General features: G+C 67.7%; 2 protein-coding genes across 2 annotated transcripts; both read right to left on the bottom strand.

Annotated features, from left to right (window-relative positions):
* Positions 1-1,931: 1,931 nt before the first annotated feature.
* On the bottom strand, positions 1,932-4,147 carry CHLNCDRAFT_18068 (hypothetical protein; the record flags this gene model as incomplete). Its single annotated transcript, XM_005851871.1, has 8 exons — positions 1,932-2,139; positions 2,308-2,462; positions 2,697-2,778; positions 2,987-3,101; positions 3,332-3,492; positions 3,655-3,752; positions 3,962-3,983; positions 4,011-4,147. 8 exons carry the CDS (start codon positions 4,145-4,147, stop codon positions 1,932-1,934), a joined length of 978 nt encoding a protein of 325 aa, XP_005851933.1.
* A 5,130-nt stretch (positions 4,148-9,277) lies between these two features.
* Positions 9,278-11,486, bottom strand: CHLNCDRAFT_33680 (hypothetical protein; the record flags this gene model as incomplete). The annotated part of the gene is made up of 8 exons (XM_005851870.1): positions 11,422-11,486; positions 11,163-11,244; positions 10,899-10,961; positions 10,582-10,669; positions 10,276-10,380; positions 9,954-10,075; positions 9,656-9,781; positions 9,278-9,415 (listed from the first exon to the last, which is right to left on the bottom strand). The coding sequence occupies exons 3-8, from the start codon at positions 10,917-10,919 to the stop codon at positions 9,278-9,280; spliced, it is 600 nt and encodes a 199-aa protein (XP_005851932.1). The 5' UTR covers positions 10,920-10,961; positions 11,163-11,244; positions 11,422-11,486.

Genomic DNA, 11,486 nt, shown 5'->3' with positions numbered 1-11,486 from the left:
GCGCCGCTGCCCTGAGCATACACGGTGGCCAGGTCCAGGCAGCGGGCCTGGGCCGTGACAAACACCTGCGGCACCGCGGGGCAGGCGCGGAGGGGGCGGGCGGGCACGGCAGGAAAGCGGGTCAGCAAGGGCAGCAGGGGAGGAGGTGCAGAGTGCGCAATGAAGGGCCCCCACCGCCCTCAATCACCGCCACCCGCATGGCAACAGTCAACCAAGCTACACACGGTGCCGCCGACCGCGCCGCCGACTTGCCGTGTCGCAGCCGGTGCCGGGGCGCAGCGCCAGCATGTCGTTGGTGGACTGGCCGTGCAGGAAGGACAGGCGGTCGTCGCCGGCCAGGCGCAGGCGGCCCCAGTGCGAGCGGTCCACTATCGCGGCTGCGGGGCGGCGCATAGGGGCAGGGCAAAGCATGAAAGGCTGTGGGTGGCAGCGCAGGCGAGCACGCATGCAGAACAGGCCAGCTCAAAGCTGGCACGCAGCGTGACGCAGCACGCAGACTGGCGGCTGCAAGCCAGCAAACAGGGCGCCCCCGCCCCGACCTGCATGCTCCAGCGCGTACAGCGCCCGGCTGTCGTTTTTGTAGTGCACCACCACGCCCTCCTCCTGCGGAGAGGCGCAGCCCAGGCGCAGCAGGGGCAGGGGGCCAGCAAGAATGATGAAAGGGCAGATGATGCTTGGAGACCTTGGCAAGGCTGGTGCACATGTGGGCTGCCTCCTGACCGCCCTGCTCCGACTGACAGGCGATTTTATCCCACGCAGGGTCTCAGAGACCAACAGGGGTCAAAGGTCCCGGGGCGAAGTGCTGCTCTCCACTTGACCGCCAACAGGATATGTGAGACACGCCCTGACTGGCCGGCTGTCAATTCCGCCCAGCACGCCGCAAGCTGCGGCAGGCCCGCGGCGCAGGCGCTCACATCAAACACCGCGCCCTGCTCGGTCTGCAGGGAGGCCAGGTCGGCGTCTATTTCTGGCATGTCGAGGTCATCCAGCAAGGCATCCAAGTCTGGAAGCTCGGGGCTGGCCGCCGCCGTGCGCCACTGCCACTGCTGCCGCTGCCGCCGCTCGGCCACCTGCCTCCGCGGCTGCGCTTGCCGCAGGGACGGCTGGCGGCTGCTGCAGCCGCTGTGGCTGCTGGCCAGGCTGCAGCAGCAGAGGGGCAGGTGGCAGGGTTGAGGGGGCCGCCAGGGCAGCGGTGGCGGCAGCGGCGGCAGCGTGGTAGGCTGGCGAACGCTGCAGGGGAGCCTGGGTGCAATCGCGCTCACCATATGCCAGCGCGGCTCCTGCTGCAGCGTTGTGGGCGGGAATGCGCGTGAGAGAGGTGCGGGGCAGGCCGGCAGGACTCGGGTAGCGTGCTGGCCATCGCCAAAGCCGCGCGGTCGCGATAACAGTGGAAATGATACCTTGCTGGCGCCAATTTCCGTTCAATCGAGACGTTCGTGTGAGAGCAGCAGGACAGCAGTACCCCATTCCCAGCTTTGCCAAACCTGAGGACTCGCCGCCCTGGCATCACGCTAGTTACACCAGATGGGGAACCGCAGGTGGAACAATACAGAGGGCCTGGTTGCAGTGCCCGCAGATGCTCAGATGCTGCCGCAATCAAGGCGGCAAATGAAACGACAGGGGTGAGGGGACACGAGCAGCAGCAGGATCCGAGGAAACAGGAGCATTAGCTACGTAAACAGCAAAGCTGGGGAAATGGAGGGCCAGAAGGCAGGCACGGCGTGCGACGGTGGGCTCAGGAGCTGCCCAGCCAGTCGGCCCACCGCTGCCAGTAGTCGCTCAGCGCCGACACGCTGCCCCTCAGGCTCGTCTTGCGCATCTGCAACACACACACAGCGAGGCACACGGCTCGGTGGGTGGGCTGCTCAGCACAGCACTAGCGCATGCTGGCCCGCAGCGAGCCAGCGGCAGCACATCGTCGCAGCCCCCCATCATGGCGGCGGCAACATCCCACAAGCGTACGGCGCATCTCTCTGCCCCCCTGCCTGCCGCACCTGGCCCGGGTTGGGCGTGTTCTTGTAAGGGTAGCCGGGGAAGGTGGCCAGCCCCGCCTGGCCGTTGCGGTGGGTCTGGAAGCGCTTGAGGCGCATGTAGCCGCCCTCGCCCCACGAAGAGCCCCACGAGTTCTTGATCAGCCAGCTGCAGTGGGAAGGAAATGAGAGGCACACGGGCACTGCGGGTTGTTAAAGGCATGCGTGTCCGGCTGCGCGAGCGCCCCGGGCTGCACCTCCAGCCAGCCCGGCACTCCACCCCGCCTCCAGCTGGCCCCGCCGTGGCTGTGGCAGCCCACCGCAGCGGCGGACTCACTAGGCCTCCCCCGTCTCGGCGTCTGTGTCGTAGCCGGCCACCAGCACCGAGTGGTCCAGAGGCTTGGTGCACTGCACCGAGTCGCCCATGACGCCGCTCTTGTACAGGTGCCACTGATCCAGGTAGTCGCCGCAGCACACGGCGGCCACGGTGGGCTGCAGAGGGGGCAGGGAGGGGGCGAGGAGGGTGAGGGGTGAGGGGTCACAGGAGCGGGGGTGAGGAACGAGGGCAGGGGGCGAGAGACAAGAGAGCAGGCGATGAGAGAGGCAGGGCTGTGGTGAAGAGGGAGGTGAGCGAGGCCGCCCAGCGGTTGCTCGCAGGGGAGGGCAGCAGTGGCAGGCGTGGGCGCCACAGCCGCCGCACGCCGCCGCATGCGCCTCACTGCCCACCGTGTGCGACACCGACTGCATCAGCGCGGTCTCGTTGTGCTTGGGCACATCCACGTGGCCGTTGATCGTCACAGGGCGGTTCCTGTGCGGGCAGCCAGCCGCCGACTAGCTCAGGGGGGCGGCCACCACTTAAGGGTAGCTGGTGGCGCAGCATCGCGTAATGCTGCGGACGTGCCTGGAGCAGGCTGCATCTGCCACCATGACACTGCAGCATCCACAGCCCCGCTGGCCCTGGCTGCCAGCAGGAAAAACAACAAAAACGAATGAAAACAAACAAACAACAAACTCACTTCTTCATGCGCCGCCTCTGGCAGGCCGTCACCTTGGCCTCGTACGGCCAGTCGGCATCGGTGTCGATGCCGCCGTTTTTTATGATCCACTCAAACACGTTCGAGAAGTCGCCGCCTGCAGGAGGGGGCGTAGCATGCGGGGCGTGGCATGCGTGAGCGGTTCCATTGTGGGTGGGGATGTCACGGGGACGGGGCGAGCAAGCCATAGCCGTTGTGGCTCTCCCGCCGCTGGATACGCAGCTCCCACCACCGCCCACCACCACACGACTGCCACCCAACACAACACACCGCACACACGCACACACACATGCACACACACACACACGCACACACACACGTGCACACACACAAGCCCACCGTCGCAGCCGTAGTCCAGCTCGTCGCAGCTCACAATCTCCTGCTCGCTCAGGGTGGTCAGCTCGCCGGTGTACAGCGTGTTGGCTGCCTCCACCCCCGCCATGCCGCCAAACGCGTAGCAGCAGCCGCACGGCGCGCCGCCCACGTGCCTGCGGGCGGGCGGCGGCGGCGGTAGCATGTGTTGGGCGGGGAGTGGGCTGCGATGCTTCCCACGCGCACCGCCTGCTGCACCCAGGCAGCCATCCAGCGTGCACCCTTGTCACGCCTGCCGCGTGCACGCCCACACCCACCAAGCAAGCCCACACACTCACTGGTCCTTGACGGGCGTCAGCTTGCCCTCCGCCCGCCAGTCCCGCTTGGGTGGCGGCACCTCGTCGCCGTAAGGGAAGGGGTCGCCCTTGGGGCGCGGCTCATCGCCGTCGTCGCCATTGGCGGCGGCGGCAGCGGCCCGCAGTTCCAGCAGATCTACAGGCCTGCCGGGGAGCGCAGCAGAGCGAGAGAGGTGTGGGCAGGCTGGCCGGGAACCTGCGCCGGCCCAGGGAGCTGGCAAGAGCGCTGCCAGCTGCTGCCGCCGCCGCTGCTGCTGCTGCTGCTGCCCCAGCCCCGGGGTTAACAAACAAAACGCTGAGCGCTGGCCTTTCTTGCTGTGCGCAGGCGATGCGCTCACTTGGCCCCAAAGTAGCGCAGGCGGAATTCGTCTGTGGTGAGGTCGGCGTGGGCGTTGAGGCCCAGGCGGTAGGTGGCGTCGTTGCGGGCGTTGTGTGCCACAATCTTGGCCAGGTTGGCCTGCAGGAGACGGCACATCTGTTAACTACATGTTTACTACGGTTTAGGTGGTGGTTCAGGTGGCGGTGTGTGGCCACGGGGGCAGAGAAGCGGGCGAGCGCGGGCGGGCGGGCGTTGGCGTGCCTGGAAGATTTCGTGGCGTCGGCCGAACTCCTTGGCGTCCCCCAGGTAGGGCATGCTGTGCAGGCGGGCAAACTCCTCAAAGGCTGAGGCGTGGTCCTCCTGCAGGACAAGGGCGGGGCGGGTGAGATCGGCGGCGCGGCAGGAGAAGCATCAGCTGGTCTGCAGGCGGTTGCAGGAGGCCCTCTGCTTGCGATCACGCTGGAAGGAGGCCAGTCTCGGCCCCCGAGCCGTGCGTGCAGCCGCCTGCCCAAGCAGGAGCGGGGAGGCGCACATGCATGGCCATGGCAGCGGCGAGTGGCGGCGGCGGCGGGGGGCCTAACAAACTGTTGTTGAGGCTGCTTGCAGCACCTGTGCCTTGGTCAGCAGCTGGTCATAATCATGTTCGGGCACGTCGGCGAGGCAGGGGCTTCCCAGCAGCGCGAGGGCAACCACGAGGGTTATAGCAGCCGCCATGTCTGCAACTGCTGTGACTTGCTACACTGAAACGCTTGATAGCTGTATTGAATGCGATCGGCACATGCAGCCAATAAGACGGGTGGCAGAGCGGCGGCGCTGGAAAACGTGAGGCGCTGGCGGCCGAGGGAGGGCTGGCCCTCGGCTCATCGGCGCTTTACCAGAGGATCGGAACCCGCAATCATGCCCGATGGTGATGCCAGGGAAGCGCCTTGGGGGTTGGCAGGCTGCCGCCCGCCGCCCAAGGTCTGCTCACGCGGCCTATCATAGCGGGGTGACTGTAACACCATAGCTGCCGCCCGCCACCCACCATGCCTTTTGCCTGCGCTCTTGAAAGCTCTTCACAGGAGGTGGTGCGGTGCTGAGGCTGACATGAAAGAAGCATTAGGTTCTCAGAGGCATAGCCAAGTACAGCCTTCAGGCCACGGCCGCCGGCCGCTCCTGGAACGTCACAGTCTTGCGCCCCTTGCGCTGCCGGCCAGCCCCCTGGCCCTGATGCAGCCGCTTGCCGCCGCTGGTTGCGGGCCGCGGCACGACGATCATCTTGCTGCGAAGCTCCGCAAACACGTGCGCCGCCTCCTCCTGCACCTCGCGCAGCCTGCGGCAGGGGCGGGCGCTGCAGTTTCACACAACTGCACTAGCTCATGCTGTGGGCCCATCAGGCCTGCGCCCCTCTTCCCCAACTTGCAGCAGCTCACTGTGCTGCTGCGGCGGCGGCGCGCTCCATGCTCTGCGCCATCGCCTGGCGCGCCTCGGCCAGCCTCTGCTTGGTTTCGCCGTGCTTGGCCGCCGTTTCCTCCAGCCACTCGTCTGCCTGCTGGTTGATGGACTCACACTTTTCGAAAGCCTCCTGCAGGCAGGCGGGGCAGGCAGGGAAGGTGGTGTTCAGTGAAAGCCAGAGGGGTGCAGCGACGGCGCGGCATTGGCCCGCGGGCGGTGCCGTGCGAAGGGCAGTGCTCCGGTGGGGTGCAGGCATGGGCCGAGTCCCACCTGTGCCTTGCTGAACACCCGGTTGCTGAATTCCAGGCTCATGTTCTTGGACCGCTTCTCCCCGGCCGCCAGCAGGCTCTCGAGCTGGGCCACCTGCAGGCGAGGCAGGAGGCCGCAGCCGGCGGGTGGGTGAGCGCCCGCCGCCGCCGCCGTCTCCCCGCACGTTGCCTGGGCGGCGGGGCAGGCGGGGAGGTCGACTTCGCGTGCCCTCACCCGCTCCTCCGCCTTTGCCTGCACCTCTGCCACCGAGCTGGGGGCAGTGCGCTTCTTGCCGCCCGCCATCACGCTGATCGAGTGTTTGGAAGAGGCCTCGAGCGACCGGCAAGGTTGGGAATCGAATTTCACGGGATGAAATGGAGCTGGGGCGCCCGCGTAGGGCTCAGAGGCACCGAGTTTCTTTTTGATGCAAGCGGCGATGACTGGCGCCCCATGCAAGCGCCCCACTGCTCCTGCCCTTGCTGGCAAACGTCTCATTACCAGTATCTGTGTAGAGAGCATTCATGAGGGAGGCTGGCAGCAGCCAGCCCACGCGGTCGGTGCTGGCAAGCTCTGCCGTGCAGCATGACAGAGACGGAGCGAAGAGGGGAGAAGAGAGGCAGGAAAGGGGCGTGTAGCAGCAGCACGAGACGGGGAAAAGCAGCACGATAACAGCATGATCATCAATGCACATGAGCCACGGGCGCCAGCCGTTGCTGTGCGTCAGCAGAACCCAGCTACAGGTCGATTCGGGCTGGCCCGTCTGCCACAAATGCATCCAGCCCTTGCCCCATATCGCCTGGCGCTGCCGCCGTGGCGGGCACGGGCGGCGGCGGCGGGAAGGGCGCGCCGTCGCCCGGCGGCGCGACGACGTACCGCTGTATTGCCTCCAGCCGCTGCCGCGCCGCGGGGTCCAGCAGCTGCTCTCGCACCCGTGCCGCCTTGCTGCGGGCCTTGCTGCCAGGCAAGAGGTCCCACTCCTCAACCTTGCCCATGACAACCTCCGCCAGCCGCACCAGGCTCTCCTGCCCCATCACGTCCTCCCCTAGCGCCTCAAACGCGGCGGCGGCGCCGCCGGCCGCGGCCCCCGCTGGCTCTGCTGCTGCCGCCGCGGCGGGCCCGCTGCCGCCGGCGTCCGCCGCGCCCTCGCCGCCGCCGGCAGCCGCGCTCGGCGCGACCGCCGGCGCCGCGCCGTTGGCGCCGCCGCCTGCTGCTCCTGGCGCTGCTGCTGCTGCTGCTGCCGGGGCGCTGCTGCTGCTGCTGCTGCTGGTCAGCTCCGCCTCCTCATCCAACGGAGTGGTGCGTAGCAGCTCAACAATGCGGCTTCCCAGCACAGTCTCGTCGCTGCTCCACACACACGGAAAGACAGGAAAGGTGACTGGTGAGCAAGGCGAGGGAGGCAGGGAGAGGCGCTCCCCTCCAGAACGCTTTGATCGCGCCACCCGCTCCTCCCAGGTCCGCTGCCGATGCAGCGTCACACCCGAGCAGCGCACACCCGAGCAGCACACAGCCATGCCGCACCTGTTTTCACACAGCTCGCGAGCTACGGTCTGGATGACTGTGCGGCGGGTGGACACCAGGCGCAGCGCCTGCTCGTACGCCCGCCGCTGCAGGTCCAGAATGAGGTCATCGTAGCTGTGGTGGGCCCACTGCAGGTAGAAAAGAAAAGGAAGAAAGAAAAAACAAGAAAGAACGTGAGGTGTAGGGAGGAAGGCAAGGGTTTGAGGCCGCAGCGGTGGCAGCAGAGGCTTTGATGGCCGGGGGGAGTTGCTGGCATGCAGGGGTGCTGCCCTTGGCGGCTGCGCTGTCCAGCGCACCCGGCTGCCACCCCTCGCTGCCTCAACCTCCTCCGCCGCACGCCACGCAGCCACCGCACCACTGCAGGCATCCTGGGGCAACCGCCGCCGCGCCGCCGCCGCCCCGCACCTTGACTGTCGGGTCTGGGCGGCCCCCGGGGCGGAGGTTGAGGGACACGAGCTCGTCCCTGGTGGCGGGGTGCAGCTTGGAGTCCATGACGATCCAGCGGGCCAGCTCGCTGGCCTTGCTCACTTCCTTGGAGGTGCTGAGCGACACGGCGTCGCGCCCAAACAGCACCTCCTCAGCAGCCCTGCAGCGGGGCGGGCAGGAGGTGGGAAGAAAGTCGTGTGGGTGAGCTGGGTGTAGGAGGGCGGGCATGGCAGCAGGTGGAGGGGCAGGAACAGAGTCGCGGAGAGGAAGTGGCGGCCAGCAGGGAGCACAGCCGCACGAGAACTGCCCTGCCCCTCGAGGCAGGCGGGCAGGCACAGCCCGCGTGCGCAGCGCCAGCGCCAAGCAAGCGCCAAGCAAGTGCAGGTGCGGCAGTGCAGGATGCTTGGCAGCTGGTTGGCTGGCTGTCTGTTGGATGGTTGGTTGAGGGGTGGCGGCCCGGCCTCAGAAGTCCAGACATGAAACACGTTGCGTTGATCGTCACGCGGACGCTCAGAAACTCACCAGATCACAACAGGAGCTCGTCACAGGCCGGGGATGCACCCACCCATCCACCCAGCCAACCATGCAGCGGCAGCTTACTTCTTTGCTTGCACAGGCAGGTAGGATGCATGAAGCGGGCACGTGCAGCGCCCCTTGGGCAGCGGTGCAGCAACAGGGCCAGCGCGGCACACCAGAGGCCCCGCCACGCTCCCCCACCTCGCCCCACCCCTCGCCGCCAGACAGTGGCAGCGCAACTCGCCTGGGGGAGTACAGGGGGGTGAGCATGCCGCACGCCTTCTCCAGCGCCGTGAGTGGCTCCTCGACTTCCACCGCGTTGCAGTTGTGCCCGGGCGTGCCCAGCTGGTGCCACGTGCCGCCGTCCTTGCCAATCTCCTGCCGCACAAACAGGATGCGGGTGATGGTGCCGCTGCGCGGCCGGATCGTGACGTGCTCGATCGGCGGCAGGCCGGGCGTCAGGGCAAAGGCCACCGCGCTGCACGGGGCGGGCGGTACAGGCCGTCAGGTGGGCAGTACAGAGCGTGAATGGGGCGGACGCGCGCAGCAGGCAGGGGTCCGGTCAGCACCAGCAGGGCGCAGGGCAGCACGGCTGTCCCCTCCTTCCCAAAACGACATCACAGCCCTTCCCCATGAACCCACTACATCCTCCCCACACTACCCATCCCCCCCACCACGCGCACCAGTCCACCACAAACGCACGCCCACACGCACGCACGCACGCATGCATGCATGCATGCCACAAGGAATGGCAGGCAGGCTGGCTCACCGCGCCGCCTCGATCGCCGCGTACTGCCGCTTGGCCGCCGATTCTGGCAGGCTCTGGTGCGGCAGGCCCAGCCGCACTTTGTCCATGGCCTCCTTGAGGATCGGCAGGTCGATGACGGGCAGGCCGGCGGCATCCAGGTTGTTCTTGCGCACCTTCCGGGAGGATGTGTGTGGGGAGGCACAGGCGGGAAGTGGTGAGGAGGCAGGGCAGGCGGAAACAAGGCTGGGAGGAATGGCGCGGCCTGCCTAGCCGCACGCGCACGCTGCCCGCAGGCACGCGCCGGGCGCCGGGGAGCGCCGCGCCCCGGCGCGGCCGCCGAGGGCGCCCAGCGCCGCCGCCTGAGCCGACCGCCAGGTCACCACCTCAGCGCCAGCTCAGCTCACCGCCAGGATGGCGCCCTCGTTCAGCAGGTTGGCCAGCTCCGCGCCGCTGAAGCCGATGGCCAGGTCAGCGATCTGCCGCAGCAGCGCGTCCTCATTGGAGCGGTCGATGGGCTTGTTCTTGGTGTGGACCTGCAGGTAGGTAGATTGTTTGTTTTTTGTGGGGTGAAGGTGGTTGGGTGGTGGTTGGGCGAGGCTAGTTGGAAGCTGGCGCTCGTGTGGTGCGTGATGGTGTGAGCGGCGCCGGCGCAGGAAGCGTGGGGCAGGCGGTGCCCAGCGAGGGGTGTTCCTGCATGCCCCCCACACCACGCCACCACGCACATGCGCGCACGCCGCCGCCGGGCGCGCCACCCCCCACACGCAAGAGCCCACCTGCAGGATGCGCAGGCGGTTGGTGGGCGAGGGCCGGCCCATGTAGATGGTTCGGTCAAAGCGGCCGGGGCGCAGCAGCGCGTCGTCCAGAGCATCAACGCGGTTGGTGGCCCCCACCACCAGCACCTGCAGGCGCGGCGGGATAGGGAAACGCGCGCAGTGAGCAGCGGCGGCGCAAAGGAGGGAATGAGGAGAGGGCAAGGGGCATGTGAGGAGTGAGCAGGGAGCGAGCGACCCTGGGTGGCATGGAGCGGCTGGGAACACAGGTACACACACAGGCAGGCAGCAGCCCACCCACCCGGTCGTTCTGGAAGAAGCCGTCCATCTCGGTCAGCAGCTGCAGCAGGCCCTGCTCCCGCTCCTGCGTGCCGGAGTCCGTGGGGCCGTTGCTGCGCGCCTTGCCGATGGCGTCGATCTCGTCTGCGGCGCAGCGGGCGGCGATTGCGGCAGGGACGGAAACGTTGTGTTGGGGGCAGGAAAGGGGTGTTTGATGCCAGCGGAGCGGAGCGCCAGCACAGCCAGCTCTGCCACCCGGCAGCGACGGGCACACGAGGCGCAGCACGGCACAGCACAGCACGGCACAAGTAAAGAAAGCGGGCCCTTAGCGTGCAGCCACCCACCTATGAAGATGATGGAGGGAGAGTTCTTGCGGGCGGCGCGGAACAGGGAGCGGATGCGGGCGGCGGCCACCCCCTGGAACATCTCCACAAACTCGGCGCCGTTGGCTGGGGGAAGGGGGCGGTACAACAGGTTTCGGTGAGCGGTACAGCACAGGCAGGACGGGCGGGGCAGCAGGAAGGGGAGCGTCTGTAGTTGGGGAGGTGGCTGGCGTGAGCCGCCCACAAGCGTCAATGGCCCCGCAACAAACAGCAAGCCGCAAACCCCAGCGCAGTCTCTCCCAACGCGGTTGAAGCGCTTCCCCCTACCCGAGTAGAAGGGTATGCCCGCCTCCCCAGCCATCGCCTTGGCCAGCAGCGTCTTGCCGGTGCCGGGAGGGCCCTCCAGCAGCACGCCCTGCAGGCGGCGGCGGCGGCAGCGAAGACGGCGGCACGGTCAGGAGGCGACCATGGTGCAACAGGAGCGCGATGCATGCCCTCGGGTGACCTGCCCAGCCAGGACAACAACACTGGCAAGCACACGGCTGTCCCTCTGCTGCCCTGTCGCTTCCGCAGCCCCAGCTAGCCTCTGATAGGGTAGCAGCCGGCCTGCACCGCATTCCGCAGCACAGCGCTGGCACACGCACCCGCATGGGGTGGGCGCCCATCGCCTCGTACTCCTCATCTCCCAGCAGGATGTTCAGGATTTCCTGCAGAGCGCAGGGGAGGGCGCAGGCACAGGGCATAGCCAGGCAGCGAGTCAGCAAGAGCAGGAGGAAGGCGTGGCGCCCGAAAGCAGACACAAGGAGCAGGTTAGAATGCCGATGGGAGGAAAGGATGGCACGCCATCTGCGTTGAGCTCTGCAAGCACCCCCACAGCGCTGCCTGCAGCCACGGGCCCAGCCGCCCACCTGTATGTCCTGCTTGATGTGGTCGATGCCCGCCACATCCTCATACTTGACCCCCGTGCCCCGCTTGGCGGCCCCGCCCTTCCTGCAGCGCACGCGCGCGCCGGCGTGGCGTGGCGCAGGCGTGAGTCGCGGCGGCAGGCGGCAGGCGCGATGCGGGGGGCAATGGACAGGGCGCATCGCCGCAGTTCCCTCCCAAACGCAGGAGCGCACGCAGCAAGCAGGAGCAGCGCAGGGGCAGCGGGGGTAGAAGCGCACTCACTTGCCGCCCTCGCCCTCCACATTATACTCCTTGGCCCGGTGCCTGCCCAGCTCCTCAGCCAGCTC

Source organism: Chlorella variabilis (genome assembly GCF_000147415.1).
Source record: "Chlorella variabilis unplaced genomic scaffold CHLNCscaffold_1, whole genome shotgun sequence".
NCBI lineage: Eukaryota > Viridiplantae > Chlorophyta > Trebouxiophyceae > Chlorellales > Chlorellaceae > Chlorella > Chlorella variabilis.
This window is presented reverse-complemented; position numbering and strand designations above follow the sequence as displayed.